Here is a 21,276-nt window from a genome sequence, read left to right on the forward strand (position 1 = left end):
AAATCGTAGCCAGTTTTTCGAAGGTTTAAAATATCAAATTTAAAGGTAGGCATATTTGAGTCTTTATTAATGCATTCATGGTTAGAAAAAATCATCAGTATATATTAACAAATATACTATTGTTTCCCGCCTCCTAAAAAGGTCAATAAAAGAGGTAATTTATCTATATAATAAAATAACATTGAAGGCAATATGGCTCGATAGCCCAATAAAAGTGGATGAGAGTGTTATAATAAAAAGAGATTTGTAAAATCTCCAACAAAAAAGTATGATTCAAGTACTAAAGCGACTAGGTTTTTGCATTGTTGAAAAAAAACAAAAACAGATTTATAGAGTAATACCAAATCTAAAATATAACTTTCCTTGACCTTTTTTAGATTTATGAACCTCAATTCATAAATTTATAGACACTGGTCTTACCCATACGCTGCCTCTGGGATTAATGGAGAACATAAAATCGCAAATCAAAAAGAATAATTGCCTAATATTGGTGGGTGCATCATTTACTGGAATGTGAGTGATATCATATCAAATTCGATATTAACCCGTGGAAAACAATAAGAAACTTAAGTCTTAGACCACGAAGAATAATATATTTGCAACAGATTAAAAAAAAGCTTACGATTCTGATACTTATAGTAGCGCTTTTATAACTTTTTAGAAAGATTTCATTTCAAAAAGCTTTATGATTCTTCTAATTATTTTTATAAGATCTATCAAGAAAAAAACAGCCCCCTTCGGGAAATATCCCTATTGCCGTAAACACAATCTAAACCCGAAATCTCTTCATAATGCTACTTATTGTACGTAGCACTAAATGGATTACTAAAAGACTAAGTCGTGTGCACTGTCCGTCATTTAGTTCTGCCGAATTTAATGACTTACGAATCAGAGCAAAGATATCGTAGGCGCGAAGATCATAATTCTGTAACATGCCGACGGAAACTTGTAAGAGACAAGAGGTCAACACATTCCATAAATTGCTTAGGTTTTAGAGGCGTAGTTTGTGTACAAATTGATGATGATTTTATAGACATTTCATGTCATTACTTTGATGTCCCTACTGGAATAAATCGTGCATGTAATATAATTACTGTGAATCTGTCTAGATGCGATCTGAAGTATTAAAAAATTTATTTGGACTAGGTCCAATGGATTATTGCAGACCTCGAAGCTCCAGCAAATATAGTAGAGAAAAGCTTGACCAGAATTTAGAATATAATTCCTATCTAATCACCAGTCATAGATTCCTATTACAAGGTGGTTTCTACCTTCCCCAGCTTGCGCAAGATATTTAACTTTTAGCCGTTAAATAAATTTAAATTTGCACATTTATAAGTAATATATAGATTAATATTATTTAATATATTAATAATGTGCGCAGATATGTTATGTCATGTCCGCTACTACTCAGTGCTTCTTCATTTGTCTCTAAATATTCTTGACTGTCTTTTTCATTTATCTGTTTTATTATCAAATATGACGCCAGTCCTATTTCATCAATATTCTTCATCTTGTCTTTAATGAAATCCATGATTGTATCAGAGCTCTCAGTACTACCAAATAGCCTGATACTATTTAGAGCAAGTATTCCCATATACAGAATCTTACATCCTGTAAGATTCTTAGATAATTCTTCCAATATAAAAGTATTATAAACATAATCCCAGTCTAGAAAATGACACAAAGATCTCAGTGAATAAATATACTGATAAATGTCAGTATTAAACTTGTATTTACTAAACACAGGTATATCAACTTTAATACCAGACAAAACTTCTTCTAGTGGTTTAGTACATTTGAAACTTAACAAATTCTTAATATAAGTCAAACTTGTCCCAATAATCTTCTTACTTTTATGAATTTCCAAATCTACCAAATATTGGTAAGATAAAATGCTATGAATCGTAGAATAAAAGACACCAGAGTCTGTTATTTGATTATTCAAAATACAAAACGAGTAAAAAATAAGTTTAGAAAAATCTTGAACATACAAAATTATATCGTGAATAATAACAAATTTCTCTGTATCTGTAAATTCAGTACTTAGAACTAATAATGTAGAACACACATTAGAAAAAGATAACTTGTTTATGTTTAAAATCAAATATTTCAAGATTTTGTTCTTATTTTCTTGTAAATATTTTTTTACATTTTTGCTGTGAGAAATCTTTTGGATTTCAAAAGATTTCTGAGTGTAAGTTTCAGTGCAAAAATCTATAAATTCGTCAAAATAAGAATTTTCTTTAAAAACGCGGACTATTTTTTTACGACCGAAAAATGTCTCGAGATCTTCTTTGAGTCTAAATTTGTAAGACCAAGGAAGATCGGACTTTATATTTTCTTTCTGGATTTCATTTTTGATAAAAGATTTTTCTATTTTATTTGGAATTAATTCATCTGCAATAATTTCTTGAGATAAATTTGAATTTTGGATTTTATTCAAAACAGAATCTTGAGAAGGATTCTTGAAATCTTGAAGTTTAAAAGTATCGTCTTGAGGTTTACATGTATCTTCTTGTTTATTTATAATTAAATCTTCGTTTTCATTTGTTTTTCGTCTTTTTATATCTTTAAGAAGTGCGTTGATCAAAATGTCTTTATCTTCTAGAATTTCTTCTAATTCGTTGATCTTTTTTCTAAGTCTAGAAATTTCATCATTCATAAAAGGGTCAAAAAATTGGAAGTTACAACAAGATTTTTATAATAAGTTTTTTTTATAATAGGTTTTTTAAAATAAGTTTTTTAACAAGATGTTTTTTTTACAAGAAGTTTTTATAAAGAGTTTTTATAAATGGCACTTTATTTTTTAATTTTATTTTTTTTATTAATTTATAACTTACTACGGAATTAATTAAATATGAAATATAAATATGATAAATGTGTAATTTCACACACATAAACCATAAATTCCTCATTTTCAATTACACTTCCTTCAGAATATAACTGATTAACTTTCTTTAATCTTTTTTCTATTTCTAAATCCAAAGTTTGTACCATTTTAAAATGAAATTTCTCATTAAATTTCCACGTATCCCCGCCTTCTGTAAAAATTATTTTAAATTTCATCAATTTAAACATTTTTTCTTTAAAATTTTTCATTAGGCAAAATTTTGACACGTCACTGTCTTTTAATATTTTCAAATCTTTAAATAAATTGAAAATTCTATATTCTTCTACGAATAACTTGGACATTTCTTCGTTTCTCAATAATAATTTACTATCTCCTTGTACATATTTGTCATTTTCTATATCTTTTTTTATAACTTGAAAATTTATTAAATATTTTAAATATTCTTCAATATTATTTATCTCATTAATATACGAGATTCCATCTTTAATTAGAATAGAACTACTTTCTAAATTGTTTAATACTTCTTTAATTGTTATTATCTGACACTTACAAACAGATTTATAGATTTCTGACATAGACTTGGAATATCTAGTATTTACTAACTTGATAATGTACAAATCTAGTAAAGACTTGTCTAATTTCTCATAATTAACAGTAAACAAATTCGTCTTAGTCCTTTTAATATTATTTATAGATGATAAATTAATTATAAAATCATCTTTATAAATTTCAATATTTGTATTATTAAGTTTATAAGTACCGGAAAGCAGAATAGTAAAGAAAAACTTATAATTAGTCAAATCATACTTATTTTTAATATAAGAAAGATACAAATTGAAAAATAATCTTCTATTTCCAAGAAACTTGTAATAATAAGTAGAATCAAGTTTATAATAAGAAACAATATTTCTTTGTATGAGAAGAGACAACCCTTGATAAATCAAAGATAAGTTTATTTGATTATTTCCTTGGTGGATTTGGGATATGGTACTATTATTTTTATGGGACAAGTATGTGCATATTGTGTAACAAACTGTGCCGTAATCTTTATATAATTCTGATATCATCAAGAAAGGGGAAGAAAATTGAACAAGAATTTGTTTGTTTCATACTATAAATATTAATAATTAGCATAAACAGAAATTTAGTAGACGACAAAGAGAAAAAAGTGAAATTTATCAATGATGTCTTATTTAATCAGAACTATTGTAAAGACAATAAGTTCATATTTTAGAGCATTAAGAAAGAAATAACAAAGATGAGTAAGTGTAACACATGTCAAATATAACGATGCCCACATTGAAACATTAGACATATTTATTTAAATATTCTAAAATTGAATAATTCCATGTTTTCATTCCAACAATAACAATTTACTCAAAAATCGAATTAGAGTTTAAAAAAAAAAAAATTTATGGTTAAAATATAAGGCAATATTACCTTCATCTGAGAATAGGACAAACATGGTCAAAACAAAACATTATATTTGTAATGACCTGAAACTGTATATTACAATTATAAGAATGAATTTGTAATATTTGACTAAATAGAAGCTTTCATTCTCATACCCTACAGACTAGAGACGAGGCCGGCTATTTTATAAGCGTTAATGGACCTAATCATAGGCTTTTACATTTTTATATCTATATGATCAGTTGGAAAACTTAGATGATAAAAATATCCACGATAATCATTAAGTTGATTCAATGAAACTTGTCTGCACACAGCCATAGGGGAATCTAGGAAAAAGGAACCTTTAAGCTAAAAACAATGATATGTTTGAAGGAGTTGTCGATACTTAAGGTATTCGCTGTAAACAGCTTACCTAAAACCCGTCGATTGTGATTTCTAGGAATCGAAAAGTTTGTAAAGAGGCTAGAAAACAAAACAAAACAATATTGCCATCTATGTTATCTAACACAAAATTCTGTATCATGGTTTACAAAACTGGTAGGAGACTAGAGGTAAATGCGCCTAATAAAAATGCTGGGCAGGTGTAAAGAGTCGTGTGCTAATTAGAAAGATAGTGGGGAACTAATGCCTGATGCATCTCATGGGGGATTAAAAACATGCCCGTTAAATATATCGCCGTGACATCCTCTGGATGTGAATTGATGTATATATGGAAAAATATTTCCCATCAACTAAATCCAAAGGATGTTAAAGTACTGCGTAAGAAATTCACAATACCAGAGAAAAATATCACAAGCAAATGCCCCTCCCCAATCTATAAGATTTTTTTCTTTTCTTTACTAAAGGAAAACGTTCCTTTTCGATCGCTTACTCCTAAAAAATTCTGAAGATTTCTCGATGATTTTAAACGAAGATTCTAAACTGACAGGAAATTTTTTTAATATTAAATATTCTTGTAACAACTTAGTAGCATTATTTGATCACTGATAATATAAAAATAGGGTATAATTGAATTAAAAAAACATAAAGTTGTTTAACCAAGAATGACTTTTTAAGTTAAAATTCTTTATTTAATGGCTCTTGATTGTCTCCTTACACATATTTATAGCGCCTTCCAAAGTTTCATTTATTCCTATAAATCCACTTTTATGGACAAATATTCCCCCTGGGCATATCTTAGCCAATTCTTCAGAACTCTTTCCTCTCCAGTCTTGTCTCAATGGCATTTTAATTTCATATTTCCCTTTACTTATATTTATAGCTCTGATTTTATATTTACCTTCAGATGGATATATCAAAAATTTAATATCCTTACCACATTTCTTTTCTACATCAAGTATCAAATCACAGGTATAATATTCATCAGATACAAAAATAGAATCATCTACTTTCTCAATCAATACTTCCAACTTCTTAAATTTATTCCACCATGAATCAATTTGATTTCTGATGTACATCTCCAAATCTTTAGACACGAAATCAAGAGCAACAAGAAATTGTTTGTATTGTTTTTCTGATGTTAAATTCTCATAATTATTAAATAAATCTACCATCTCGTAAATTGTCCTTGGTTTTATATCTCCATAAATATCTACACCATTGTCAATACAATCTGCGCCAAGAAAGAAGTCTTCATAAATTTTAACAACAAAATCGTTGTAAAGTGCATCTTTAGAATCAATTCCGAAACAATTAAAAAATTTTTCATGAAAATGTTTATAAATAAGCCCGGAACTACTCAATTTATACTTATATTTTTTTGAAAATGTCTCAGAAAAAGAATGTTGATGGTGATCATATCTATTTGTAGATGGATCGTATACACCTCCAACATCATAAACAATATCGCCAGTACCTATTTCCTTCTTGTCTCTGGTTCTGATAATTTGAGAAGATGGATAAATCATAAGTAAAATTGCAGTGGCTAGAATCTCATCATAATGGAATCTTTCATTGTGTGTGACAAGTTTCATGGGGGTCGAAAATTTACAGTTATTTATAAAAAAATAACGGACAAATTAAAAAATTTTATTGAATAGTGAAGCTTAGTATTTTCTTTTTAGATGATCAAATATCACATGTTTTTATGATTTAATTACTGTTTACTTTAAACTCTACAATAATAAAATTACTTTCTACAGTTACATCTTCCGCTTTTTTGCCTGAAAAAATTTATACCTCGGGAAATGTATTATTCTTTGGAATAACTTACAAAATGTACACGTTGTTCGTCTCATACTAAATGTCAAAAATATTGATCTAAATAAAGTTCGCTAATTAAAATTTGAGAGTTGGAATAAACAAAAAAAAGACAAAATAACGTCATTAAAAGAAGTCAAAATTATATTGCAAGACTATAACTCATTAATACGCAAAACAAGATCCTTACATTTTTGTAAAAAAATTATAATTATACTTATTTAAGTATTATGGCGATAATAGGCCATTATAGATTTATATAAACTTTATCTTTATGAGGTTAACTGCATCGATTTTATATTTTAGTTAGTATACAATTTTTTATGATTCATAAATGTTACTGTGTAATCGGAAACACAATCTCCCAAATCTATTAGTCCCATTGATGTCTGTATAACAATTAAACATCGCTTTCGTAAAAAAAAGTTAACATGGAATCGCAAAGCGCTAGAACAAGACACTATAGAAAACTAAAGACCTAAAATTTTGCCAATGCTTTTTTAAAATATTATTATTGTCATGGGCAGACAGTAAATGTCAGCTTACATAAACACTAAGCTTTGGCGGTTAACCTCACCTTCTTATGTAGCTTTTTGACAGTGTACTGAAAGATATAAAAATTCTATTAACGTAAATAAATTATCTTGTGGATGTTTATTATTCTAATATGTATTGGAAAAGGTTTAAATCTTGTTACATTAAGAAAAGTTTGATTGAAACTTTTTTAGTGTCAACCAACCCATTTTTTCTAAAAAATTGCCACTATAGCATTATAAGTCTGAAATATTCTGCTATTTGGTCATGAATTTTATGACTTAGACCTACTCTGCCTTTTTTCGCAGTGAAATAAATTATTACAATTGTGCTACTAAGTAAAAATATATTCTAATTTAAGATAAAAATTTTGAAATTTAAGCCAAACATCGAATAATGTAATCGACCTTGTACATATAAGTTTCAAAGATAAATATGTGTGAGAACATTTGCATATAATACATGGATTATTGTTTCTTCGTATATTGTAAAGATTTACAATATTAATGATATTAACGATATTGCTATGAAGACTTTAATCGGACGAATCATAAACTAATAGAGGTTGAAATAACTTACCAAATCCAAGGCGTATTACATTCATTTACGTTGAGGCACGATATATCAAATAAACATTTGATATCAACAAATGATAAGAACCACAAGTTACGAAAATACTTCGATAAAAAGAGTCTTTTAAATCTAATTTCGATTTACGCTGTATTTAAAATAACCCGTAAATGGCGATTTTGTTATAATCGCATTTCTGAGTCATTCTAATATTGGTAGGTTTTAAAATCCTTTCAAGAAAAGTAAATCCAGAGTATATATCCGAATGTAACTGTAGACTAGCGATCGACAGCAAGAGTCCTTATCGGACGTGTTGGACTTGAATCCGAGATTCCAAAGTTGTTACATATCTTGGCGCAAATAAAACAACAATATAATGCAATTGTTCACGATAGTTATTATTTTATTTTAATAAAACTTGTATGCATCCAGGCATAAAGTTGAGCATCATGTATAGAAACGCACCATAAGTCTAGAATATAATATTACTCTGAGGCGAGTTATCGATATGCAAAGTATGTGCTAAGTACAACTAGTTAAATAAGTGGATTGTGCATTTTTGAGATTGATCACAAAGATAATTAAAAGATTTAACGAAGTGTGCAGTAGAAAATCTCGTTGCTATCCTACAATTTTCTATAACACGGTGCAAATCTAGTTTGAAGCCGGTGGTCAGCGCAGCTTAATAGAATGTTCGGCCAGTATATGGTGGGGTAATGAGTTGACTGAGTTGCAATTAATGGTAGGGACCTCTGGACAAAAACGATTATGTCTCTTCTTTGGTTACTAAAAAATGGTTATAATTATATTTGCAGGTTTCTTTGATGCTATTTGAGTTATATGGAAAACCTCCATTCTCAGGCTCAAAGTCCAATTTATACGGCTGCCTTGCTGCTCCGTCAAGTTTCATGGGGTGAGTAAGTGGGTCTGAATCGATCATATTGTTCAATAAGAATAAGCTTAAACCATTTTGTTCCCGTATAAGAGTTATCTCGACTTTTTATTTACAAGAAAAAAAATGCGAAAAAATGAAAGCACTAATTGCGCAAAATTTTATCAGATGTGATTTAGATACAAAATTGAAGAAGAAAACTACGTATGATCTGGGCGTTTTACTTGATTTATTTTTTTTATTTGCAGTTATGTTGTTTCAAAAAAGCAATTATATCATATGTTAATATTAAATATAGTGAATTTGTGTTGGGTTGGGTTAGGAACGCACAAATTGATATTTATTTTTGGAATGAGCAGAGATTGCATTAATCTTGAAAAATTATACACAGTAAAAACTTACGATATATACCTACAAATTAGCAATATAAGTGATGACGTAGTTCTTTTTAATGCAAAAAATTGCGTAGGTTGCAATTTATATAATAAGTTTATACCAGATGAAAATTTTTATTGTTTTGTCGAGGTCGAAGTATCTGGTAATAAATGAATAGTACCTTTCTTTATTAACAAAGGGAACGGATATACACCGTTGGCTATAATTTTAAAACTTCTCGCAAGGTCTTTATAATACTTCAGGGACTTGAAGTGCATACGAAAACTAAGACATTTCATATTAATTATACAATAGAGAAACATAGTCAATCGTCATTAGACTATGTAATTAACTTTTATATGATGGAAATTAAGGAAATTGGTGGTAATAATGATGTTAATGTATAATCAAAAGGACTCTAGCGTCTCTAGAATATATATTTTTTTGTAAATTGTTAAGAAAAGTGATATGTATTTTACACATAAAAATCTTACTTTTTAATGTGTTTTGTTAATGAACAAGCTCGGGTGCATACTGATACTTGCCCTGCTCAAAAAATGATGTGTGTTTTGACAGGCCTAGAGAAGCCAACATTGTTGTTGAGAAATGACAGAAAATATATAAATCCTCTGTAGTGTAAAAAAGACAAAAAATGCCATGTTGGACCAACTATACTTTTGCAGCCAAACATATCAAAACTGCCATTCTTAACTATTCAAGATAAGAACCTTAAGGGACTGAAATTAAAAAAACCTGAAATATTAAAAATAATTAAAACTAATATAAGTATTATACTTAAACAACATGTTTAACAACCATGTAGAAACTAGTCTCACATGTTTTTTATATTGATGTGCCAATTTTGTAAAAAAAGGCATTTTAAAATTTTATAAAATATTTTAAAATTATTAAACAAGGGAGATTTCGGCCGCGCCTTTATTTTAGAATACATGTTTTTAAACCAGAAAATATTTTATTAATCTTCTTTCACTTCAAACCCGTATCTATCAAAATCGAAATCGTCTAAATTAAATTTAAATTCCTGTGCTTTCCCCATTTCATATGAAGGTGAGCCTTGGTTTTCTTGTTCATATTGTTGCATTTTCAGGCTCCTTATTTGCTCGGCATTGATTACAAGATTTGAAAATAGGCAAAATACGTTCGCCTTTTTATGTCCACCTCTTCGAACTATAGTTCTACAGATTTCTGTAATAAAAAACTGCGATGTCTTTCTATCTGATAAAATCTTGGCTATATTTTTTAGGAATCTTTCCATATTTGTATCTTTTGCCCAGTCTTGACAAATACTTTTCAACATTTCAAAAACATCAAATTCATTTGGTATTGGAAATTCCTTTTGTTTGCCCATTCGTCTTAGAAATGCTTCATCAATTATACTCTTATAATTAGTAGCTCCCATAAAAAATATATTTTTAGTTGCATCTGAAGTTATACCGCTCATAATATTTAGAAACTCAGACTTCAGCCCACTACTGAGATCTCTATGGCTCATTTCTCGGTTGGCGAAAAAAGCATCAACCTCATCAACAAAAATAATTGTCGCTTTCCAGCCTTCATCTTTTCTAGCTTCTTTAAATAAGCGAGCAACGAGTTTTTCAGGTTCCCCTCTATACTTACTTTCAATCATACTTGGTGATATAAAATAGGCTCTAACAATATCTTTGTTCTCTTTGTACTTTTTTTTTAGTTTTTCATTTAACAAGTAAACCAATCTTTTAATAAAATGTGTTTTGCCAGTACCAGAAGGACCGTACAATAAAAAATTACGACATGTGTCTGATAACCCTATCAGTTCTTTTGGGTTTTTGGACGTCGATAAATTGATAGATTCCATCATATCACTTATAATTGAAGTAAACATATCAGCCCGCCCATAATATTGAATGTCTGAAAAATCTTTAGCTGTATGATAAGAAAAAAATTCTGCCTCGCCTTGTTCATTGCTAGGCCCATTTGCAAAGAAATTTAGAATTTTAGGAAGAAAACATAATGCAAGCACAAAAGAAACCAAATTAACAATTGCGAACGCAATTCCAAACACGGTTCTTATAGTATCGAGCAATGTTCTTTTTGGTTCTTTGTTGACTAAATAAACGATCTTTTGATTTTCAATTTCTTTGAAATTCTCAACCTCCATTTTGACCCCAAAAATTTCATTTTTTTATAAAAAATCGAAATTGTGATTTTTATAAAATTAAATGATGTATTATTCATTTAAATTGTGGTTGGTCATATAATTTCATCTACTTTTTATTTTTGATATTTTATTTTTCATTAAATTTAATTAAATAATGACATGCCGTTTAATTTATCCATATAACTTAATGATTTTGTAATTAAAAAACTCAGTGTATTAATTTTTAAAAAAAAATATCTTCTTTTTTTTAAAAAATATTTCTTCTTTGAACTTTAAAGTAGCAGTAAAATATTTTATTAATTTATATTTATAAATATATTGACAGTGTCATATTGATTTTTGAAACATAGCTATAAATTACGGGAAGACTTAAATCAAATATTATCTTAAAGGCAAGATATAAAATTGTATTGAAAATCTTTTTTTTTACATGTACTAAAGTCCTAGAAAAGTCTATAATATCAATTTGTAAATGTTTTAAAGATATAAATATGCTAATATTGTTTATGTTTCAGTATAACTAGAAAATTGCATCTATATCACAAAACCCACGTCATAAAAAAAGCGATCAAGAAAAAATAATTCAATTCAATCCACAAAAAAAATCAATAAAGAGCTTATCTGTTATTTAAATACATAGACGGAAAAAAACAGATTCTTTAACGCCATTTAAAATAAGGAAAAGAATCAAACGCCCAAAAAATATATGTATAGTATTTAGCAGATGTATTACGTTGATATGTTTTTTATAAGAATTTTTTATAAATATTTTGATTAAACATTACACGGAATATTGTAGAATCATGATATAATTAGTGCTCCATAATTGATCTTAATGATATAATATTATTTATATTAATGTGTAAAAGTAAACAAATAGATAAAATTTTTAGTAACTATTATGAAAGTTTTAACATCCAAAAATATCATAGCACATGCTGTAAATATACCATTCCGAAAGACATATCTTCATAGAAGCTATCTTTTGTTTTTATTATATTAACCGAATAAATATTTGTATTATTGGCAGCTTTTCGCAAAATTAGCTCGAGCTCTAATGATTAATGTGAGATTATTCGAGTTCTATTTCGAGTACTTTAAGATTTTTGCAAATTTTATAAATGATGTAGATTCTGCATGATTTTCTTAATTACAATAATAATATAACCAAATTCTTATAGTATTCTATGATCTTTATAACATATTTTAATGTGTGGGCATAGTTTGTCAAGTCCTGTCTCTTGGTAGCTAAAATTTTCTTCTGACGGTTCTATCAATTCGTCTGTAAGATAGCAAGTTCATTTCATTTGGATCAAAATGATCGTCAAATAATTCTAATGAAGAATTTTTTGTTTTGTATTTACCGAAAAAAGATACAGCATAATTGTAATCAATTACATTTTAAATGATGATACGTGCTGGAGAACATTTGCTACCTGTTTCTAAACATAATTATAAAATTGAAAAATCTAAAAATTTTAAGTGCGTGTCAAAATTTTCAATATAACTGTCAGGTTGAAATTTTTACCCTTTTGATAATTATTCGATATTGGTGGTTGGCATGTTGATCACAAAAATTATATAAACAATATAAAAAATGTGATTTGTAAAAAACGAGACATATAATCTTAAACTTGATAGCAATAAAATGTTGGCTCTAAACTCTCAATATTATTGTTGTAAAAGCGTTTTATTTTATTTTCGTCTTCGTCTCTTTGCTTAAGATGGGGTTAAAATATTTTTAATATATATACAAATGATCAAGCATTGTAAACGCTCTGTTAGAGCGTAAGAAACTACGAAAATTATAATCCTTATAAGTTTTTAGTTAATATATTATGGATCATAATTTAATCTTTTATCACAATAAGAGCTTTCTCTTATTAGGTTTATATGGAACAATTTAAAAATTATTAATTATCTCAATGCACGCATTTATAATTATTTTCTATACAAAGTATATAAAATTTACTAATTATCATTTCGTGGTATAAAAGCTCTACCTAGATATTGAGATAAATACAAACTAATGTTTAAAGACTATATGAAAAAAATCTAATATAAATGAATTTGATTTTTGTCTACATATAAAACCGATTTAAAAGTATTTATTAATCATATACGATTTCCTTAATTATGTATCAACTTTTTAAATTTCCAACAAGAAAACTTTATAACATTTACTTAATGAAAAAAATTATCAGTTTATCGATACCAAATGCTTTTTAAATCATTACGTTGACTAAAAATTGTAATAAAATATTTGTTGTTGTTTTTATGGACAGATTAAGTACAAATCTATAAGTTATTTACATCTCAACTCTGAAAATGCCAAGTTATCGTGGCTTTATAAAAAATTTTATAATTTTTCTGTAATATTATAAAAATATAGTATAGTATATAAGAAATAATAACAAATCAAAAAATATCATATTTATTTATGAATATCAAAATTTTGAATAAAAAAACTAGCATTTATTTCCGTTTTATATAAAACAAACTAGAATACATTATAGAGAATTTTAAACATTATCAAAATGTACATTATCGAAAACCAATTATATCACACAGAATTTCTTTTAAACTCTTAGTGTTATTTGAATAAAAACGAGATAATGAAAATGAGTTGACAATGAATATAGATGATAAATTACAATAGTAATTTTGCTTGGTATTAAAATAGAACGTAGTTTTAATTTATTTTGTCGAAATACTAAAACGCATTGTTATGTTTTTCAATTACAATGTACAGTTATTTTCAAAGATATTTAATATCGGGCGGATTTATGTATATTTATTATGTTAAAGTATTCCATAAATTTAATGAGTTTGTAAAAAACATTTTAAATAATTATAAAGAAATCCAGTTTTATACTAAAATTTTCCAATATATCATACTCTTTAAATGATATCACTTTTACATGATGCATTCATTTACAATACTTTAAGCGCGAGCTTGTCATGTTAATGCAGGGTAAATTTAATAAAATTTTCAAAATAAAAGGTTTTGCTTTTACTTGTTGTTCTATAAGCAATGACGATTGTACAATTCCCACGGACTTTAAGCAGCAGTTTAATCTTATATTTCTATAAATAGACGATTATTTTTTATGATGTTCATTTGTATGATTTTTACTTACGGGAGCAAAATTTTTTTTTCAACCCCTTAAATTAAAAGAAACACCGTTGTTTTCGCCTTAAAACTCTATGAAATTAAAAGAAAATAATTAATTACGACATGAACACTTCAAACAAATTTTTTTGGGAATTTAATTGCCAATCAATTTTTTTTTTACCTAAATGATTAGAGCTTTAAGCTTTCAAAATCATTAACTCAAGTATAAAATTGATACCGACTGCCGTATCAACAGTTTATACACTTGTACAAAAAAATTAACGTGTATAATATTATTTTACACCATTTTAATAACTTTTAATTTATACTTCTTTAACAATGATGCGACGCTTTTTCTTCATATCTTTAATAAATCATATATTTGTTAGTTGTAAATATATATATATATAAAAAATACAAAGAAGAATAGTTGATATAGGAGTTATAAATACGGATTTTACACGACAAACGACTAAAGAAAATTTTTATTAGATTAGTTTTTTGCTTTAGAAATAACAAATCTTATCATACCAACAACTGCAAAAAATCCTAAGATGAAATGTATGTGGTTTCTAAAATTTTCTATTTTAGTTTCTTTTTTATCCAACTTGTCTTGTTTATTTTTACCTTTTACTTTAGACTTTCTGGCTACAATCACGCCTTTTATTTTCAATTGTTCGTGTATAGGAACATCAATCTCAAGCTCAAGCAATTTTTTATTTTCATTAGCTAACATTAATTGAGGGTGTTTGGGTGCGACAACTGTTTCATTTTTTGTAGGAAAAATATCACTAGTACGTTCAAGTGATAGATAATCAAATTCATTAACCGTTTGCAATAGCATATTGGGATAGAGTTCAGGCCTTTCAGCTAACGGAGATTGTACTATCTCAAAATTAGATTCTGTGGTATTTATATTGTTCGTATTAATGTAATTAGATAAATTACTTGCTGATAATAATTCGATTAATACTGTTAAACATAAAATAAACATAGGGGTCAATTTATTTTTACTTTTATACTTGTTGTAATATAAATTAAATTTTACATCTGTTTCATATTCTATATTTTTATATGCATTTTGCAATTTTTTTTATTTTCCCTCCAAAAAAGATATATTATATTTTCATTTATTATATATCATGTTTTATTGGGCGTCAAATATCCCAAACCTCTGAATGGTCTCTCCCACTAAGATTTTTCAACACCAATTATGAAATTTGCTCTCGGATTTACACTTTTTAACTGTTTTTTTCATTTGACTTTAATTTTAATTTAATTGACATTTAATTTGTTGATTTTTATTGCACAAAATGTGCACAATTTATAGTCGTAAAATCTTTTTAGACCAATATTAATAAATATAAAAAACAAAAATCAAATTATAATATAAGTTTTTCTGACATTTGTTTTTATTAACTTTTAAATTTTTTTATAACATATTGATAAGAACAAAGAGTTTATTAATAACAAATGCATATGCAAAAGATTTATAAAAAAATTTAAAGTACAATTACTTTTTTGTTTCTTTGTTTTATAGCGTACTAGAAAGCCCATATTTATTTACTCCTAAGCGATTATAAAATATAGTAAAGTAGCCTTCATAAGAAAAAAATACATCATGAATAAAAAATTTATGATATTTAACTGCCCATCAAAAATTCTTAATAACATGTCATTTATAATGACAAAATAAACACCTCACCCAATATACCAAGTTTTATTGGATTGCGAAATTTTTAGATCTTATTCCAATTGATATACATAAAACAACATATATATTCCTTGTTTTCTGTTTTATGTATGCTAGACGCAACATTTTAAATAATAAAAACCCTCATACTGTTTTTATAATTCAATTATATTACGTAAAAAAGTATGCTACTTTTTCTAAAAGTTTTTTTTGGTAATCAATGTGTTCTTCTTTATTGAATAAATGCAAAATGCTTTTTAAAATTAAATTTATATATGAAATTTTTGTCAGTGTAAATTTCTCTTCTACAACATCATAATAATATTTTAAGTACTAAATAAGGGCGCGACGAGCCTAGCCAGGACTTTCTACTTTTTTTACGTTTTGAATTATTGCCCAAAACTAGTTAAGAACCATTTTTTGCGAATTTATACCCAGAAGTTGAAATTTTACAGATTAATGATACTTATATTTCATGCATTTACATAGTTTTGGCTTTTGTATAGATTTTTAACAATTTTTATTCGTATTTTGTGTGTAGTCTCTTGCAGTAGATCAAAAATATTTCATGGTCCACATGAGACAATTTGTAGTCTGTAAAAAGATCTAATACAATACCCAATAAAAATAAGAAATAGATGAGACAATAGTCTGGCCGCGTGTGATTTGCACGTACATGTATTGGTCAAGTTAGCAGAAAAACAGGATGTGGGATTTCTATTAGGGATTTGTTTGAACTATTTTTAAGCATAGATTTCCACACAAAATATTTGTATATTATGTCTATTTTTTAAAGAAGCAGGTATTAAAAGTAAAGAGAGAATTCCCTATGTCGACTTGTAGATATTGAGGTCTTAGAAAATAAATTATGAAGCATCGAAAAAAAAACTAATAGCAAAAAAACAGAGCTTGAACAAGAAAAACAGGGTTAAAAAGCGCCAAATTTGGAGAAATTGTGCCAAATCCAATGGGAAAAATAGTTATTTTGAAATTATTCTCGGGTTAAAAGCACTATTGACGTATGAACTGTAAATTTAGGATCGAAATAGTACTGAATCATACAATTCTAACATAAATTTTTTTATGAAAATATCTTATTAACGAAACTACTTGATTACTGATTGCCATAAGTCCTACATAAAGCATTTGAATAGATCGACTGCAGACACTGCGTTGTTATTCACGATGTTCGATATAAACAAATTGAAGAATCCCTTTACATCTTAATGATACATGATATTATAAATGAAATAAAAAAATAGGTCGTCCCCGATTTTTTTAAAAATCTAAGTAACTAAGGAGAAATGCAATTTCCTAATTTTTCTTTATCGTTTTTTTTATTTATATATTTAGATAAAAATTTTAATTATAAAATAATTTATTTTTTCTCTAAAGAATCTTTTTATGGAGAAAAAATGGTCCGGCTTGGGCCGGATACTTCGAAATCTGTAAGGAAAATCTTTGGGGCGTAAGTAAATAAAATATTAGCGGCGATGTTATACGTGAGTTAAAATTAACATTTACTTGAAAGGGTGAAATTGATATCTTAAAAATGTCAAAAATCGTATATTTTAGATAACCCCCTAATAAACTACTAGCTACGATTTTTTTTTTGAATATCATCGAAGAAGCTTTATATTGTAACATTCTAGATCTTACAAAAAAATCATCTGCATATTGTAAGATTTTTTTTTATGGTTTTGAATTTTGTAGTGGCAAAAAAATATTTATATATCATATAAATATATAACATTACATTTGATAATATAGATGTAAATCTTGTGGTTAGTCTTACTTTAGGTTTTTTTTTCATACATATATGCCATCAATATGTATGTATTAATAATATTTATATAGTTAATTCAACACTAAACATGTATTTAAGTGTTTGTTTTGCAAGTGGTTTTTAAAAATAAATCAAATACCTGTTTTATTTTATCTGTCGAATATACCAAAAATTTTGCATATGTAACAACAAACTAGTTATATCAATACAATCAACAAAAACATTACAATATTACAAACAATTGTTAGTATTGCCGTAGCCCATCAAAAACTAGCTAGCAATTTTTCGACGAATGAACATATTTGATAAGCTTCTTAAACTATTTAAATTAATTTACAAACGAGATGATTAGAAACAAAAATTAAACATTTGACAATTATAACTACCATCTGAAATTATAATACGTAAACGTGATGAAAAATTTACTCCTTACGTTTTATATATTAGAAAATAAAAATCAAGCGCCTAAAAATATATATAATACCGAGAGGTAAATGATCATTTACGTTTATACGTTTGTTATAGTTACTAAAAATTTTATTTATATGAATAAATAGTAATTGTAACCTTTTTAAAGCAATAATATGTTTAATGCACCATACTTGATTATAACAATATAAATTGTATATTAATGGGCAAATAAAAAAAATAATAAATGTTTTTATTAACTATTTAGATCCTTTAAAAAAAGCATATCCTATTACGGCACATGCAGCAAATACTCCCATTACGAAAGATATATTTTTATAACATCTACTCTCTTGTTTTTCGGCTAGATTAACCAATTCAACATTATTCTCGGATTTTATTCTTGACTTCTTGTCAGAAAGTTTATTTTCGGACTCAAAGAGGGCGTGTGTATGTTCATCAAAATCTATTTCAAGCATATCAAGATTTTCGCTAGTTATTTCTAATGGAAGGTCTCTAGATTCTGCAAAAGCTATATCACTTCTAACCGATCTATCTTCAAATTCTTCGTTATCTATTTTTAGATTTTTGTCTTCCAATTCTAAAAATGCTTCTATTTTATGATCAAGTTCTTTCTCGAGTAGTCTAAAATTTTCTTCAGTCAGTTCTTGAGGAATCGGTATAATTATAAATTCTTCTTCGCTTGAATCGAAGTGATTATCGACTAATTCTAATGATGTATCTTTATTTTCCCCAACGTTTTGTAGAAGCGAATTCGAACCTTTGATGTATCTTTCCGATGATGTTTGTGGTATAATCTCTAAAAAAGACTCAACTGGATAAATGTTATTTTGATTGCTAAAATTTGATGAATCGCTAGCATTCAAATACGATATTATTTTTGTCAAACATAAGAGCTGCATGGGGGTATTTCCGCCTCTTTTTTTATATTAAACAATTAATTTATACAATATATATCTTTGCAATTTGCTTTGATTTTTACAAAATTTTTATACTTTATATTTCCCTCCAATTTTTTTTCTAAAAATTTTATTTTTAATATAATTCGAATAAATTTTTTTTAATTTTATATATTTAAAGTAAAAAATGTATTTATAAATATTCCAAACAAATCAATTCTTTGATCATGTCTAATTGTTATTTAATTAGTTTGCTGTCGAAGTTAAAATTTTATTGACATGCAGATTTTTGATGTTTAATTGTATCTATGAATAATTTTAAATAAGAAATATTATCTAAACAATATTAATTCCGAAAACTCAAAGCACCGACTGGATATTTTGACGTTTATTAGTATTTCTCTTCCTTAAAAAATTTTTTTGTTTTTTATTTTACATAAAAAAGATAATAAAAATACAGAAGTACTTACAAGTGTACAAAATAATTGTGTATTTCATTTGTAAACATAACTTTTAAAATAAAAAAAAAGTTTAAAGTAAAAACTTGACTATTATACTTTTATTTTAAAAGTTATATTGTGATTTATCTATTTTAAATTCATATTTATAATGTTTAATTTGCCGACAAATATTTCGATAGTGTTTTTAATTTATCAATAATTGAATAAATCAAAAATTCTCAAACACGTGTCATTCTTTTCAATATAACTGTCAGGTTAACATTTATTACCCCTTTGATAACCTGATGTTCATGGTCAACGTGTTGATCAATATAATTATATCAACAACATGAAGAATAAGATACGGGTTGCAGAATGAAGAATAATTATAATTGATTGACGAAAATTCTAAATTTTTATGTTGGTAACTTTCAATAATATAAATCTAATTTTTTTAATTATAACTTGACAAAAATGATAAATTTTTTGTAGTTAAAGAATATCCATGTTTTTTTAAAAATAATTTTAACTCAGAAACAACTTCCAGAATAGATTTATCATTAAGAATACAATACATTTATTTTTATATTTATTTTAAAGTTTTATAGGATGTTATATTCTGTAATATTATTGACCCCCAATTTATGACAAATAAAGACATGGCGAACACAAGAAACAAAAAGTCAGCAAGTGAGGACTGTGGTCAGGTGATCAGAACGATATGGAAGGAGTTTGGTATTATTATGTATGGATTGAGATTGAGAGAAGAGAAAGGGATTGAATTGAAAGACATTTTTAGTTTGGGTTCAGAGGATTTGAGAAATTTTATGGTGGAATATGTGAGGAAGGAGGACGGAATTGAGAAAATGGAGAAAATTTTAGAAGAGATGTATAGAGTAGAGGAAGAGCAGAGAGGAGAGAAAGAGATGTCGAAGGAGATTACGGAGAGAATCGTCAGAGAGGTAAGAGGAGAGATTGAACAGCAGAGGCGTTGGGCTGTGAGAAGAAGAGTTATAAGATGTTATGAGTGTCAGAGAATGGGACATAAGAGTGATAGATGTTATTACAAATATAAAGGAAAAGAAAATAAAAAGGAGTGCAATGCAGTCTACGAAAATGATAGTAGCGCTAGTGAGCGGAGTGGATATAGGACGACAGCAGCCGCGAAGAGGCAAAAGAAGCCTACAAGTAGAGAACTTCCAAAAAGAAAAAATGAAGTTGAGGCAGCTGGAAGCGTTTTAGGACTTGAAGAACTGAAGACAAAATATAGGAAAGTGTTTAGTTCGGGAGACGAGGTTATAGAATATTGTACGATTGAGAAATGTAAGATAAAAACACAAGAGGGTGCTAAAGTAGTGAAGAAAGGACAGTGCATACCTCAAGCATTAATGGAGGATACTGAAAATTTTATTAAAGGACTGGAAAAGAGGAAGGTAATAAGAAGTCGAATTCGGAATGGAGAAATCCAATGAGAGCGTTAAGAAATCCAGATGGCGGAATAAGGCTAGTGAGTATTTTGATGGCCTTGAATGATTTGGTTGAAAAGGATCCTTATGAGTTAGTTAATATAAGAGACATAATTAGAAATACACAGGGTTCAAAATATTTTACGGTAATTGATTTAAAGGAAGGATTTTATAGTATTGAGATCGACGAGGCAGATAAACATAAAACTGCATTTGAATTTAATAGAAGGGTTTATGAGTGGAATAGTATGGTTATGGGATACAAGAACTCCCCGCAGATTTTACAAAGAATAATGAATAAATTGTTTAAAAGACACTTGGGAAAAGGAATAGAAGTGTATATGGATGATATTGTTATACATGCAGCGACGAGAGAGAAACACGATATATCGTTAGGAGAAGCACTTAGGAAGTTGAAAGATAATAAGATGAGGATTAATATTAATAAGGTAC

General features: G+C 27.2%; 6 protein-coding genes across 6 annotated transcripts; all 6 read right to left on the bottom strand.

Annotated features, from left to right (window-relative positions):
• Positions 1-1,360: 1,360 nt before the first annotated feature.
• Positions 1,361-2,665, bottom strand: VNE69_03051 (uncharacterized protein; the record flags this gene model as incomplete). The annotated part of the gene is made up of 1 exon (XM_065472903.1): positions 1,361-2,665. One exon carries the CDS (start codon positions 2,663-2,665, stop codon positions 1,361-1,363), a length of 1,305 nt encoding a protein of 434 aa, XP_065328975.1.
• A 185-nt stretch (positions 2,666-2,850) lies between these two features.
• VNE69_03052 (DNA-directed RNA polymerase III subunit RPC3) lies at positions 2,851-3,921 on the bottom strand (the record flags this gene model as incomplete). The annotated part of the gene is made up of 1 exon (XM_065472904.1): positions 2,851-3,921. The coding sequence occupies one exon, from the start codon at positions 3,919-3,921 to the stop codon at positions 2,851-2,853; it is 1,071 nt and encodes a 356-aa protein (XP_065328976.1).
• A 1,416-nt stretch (positions 3,922-5,337) lies between these two features.
• Positions 5,338-6,240, bottom strand: VNE69_03053 (MYG1 exonuclease; the record flags this gene model as incomplete). The annotated part of the gene is made up of 1 exon (XM_065472905.1): positions 5,338-6,240. The coding sequence occupies one exon, from the start codon at positions 6,238-6,240 to the stop codon at positions 5,338-5,340; it is 903 nt and encodes a 300-aa protein (XP_065328977.1).
• Positions 6,241-9,813: 3,573 nt separating this feature from the next.
• On the bottom strand, positions 9,814-10,995 carry VNE69_03054 (spastin-like protein; the record flags this gene model as incomplete). Its single annotated transcript, XM_065472906.1, has 1 exon — positions 9,814-10,995. The coding sequence occupies one exon, from the start codon at positions 10,993-10,995 to the stop codon at positions 9,814-9,816; it is 1,182 nt and encodes a 393-aa protein (XP_065328978.1).
• Positions 10,996-14,603: 3,608 nt separating this feature from the next.
• On the bottom strand, positions 14,604-15,104 carry VNE69_03055 (putative SP-containing membrane protein; the record flags this gene model as incomplete). Its single annotated transcript, XM_065472907.1, has 1 exon — positions 14,604-15,104. One exon carries the CDS (start codon positions 15,102-15,104, stop codon positions 14,604-14,606), a length of 501 nt encoding a protein of 166 aa, XP_065328979.1.
• A 3,153-nt stretch (positions 15,105-18,257) lies between these two features.
• Positions 18,258-18,920, bottom strand: VNE69_03056 (uncharacterized protein; the record flags this gene model as incomplete). The annotated part of the gene is made up of 1 exon (XM_065472908.1): positions 18,258-18,920. The coding sequence occupies one exon, from the start codon at positions 18,918-18,920 to the stop codon at positions 18,258-18,260; it is 663 nt and encodes a 220-aa protein (XP_065328980.1).
• Positions 18,921-21,276: the final 2,356 nt, after the last annotated feature.

Source organism: Vairimorpha necatrix, chromosome 3 (assembly GCF_036630325.1).
Source record: "Vairimorpha necatrix chromosome 3, complete sequence".
Lineage (NCBI taxonomy): Eukaryota > Fungi > Microsporidia > Nosematidae > Vairimorpha > Vairimorpha necatrix.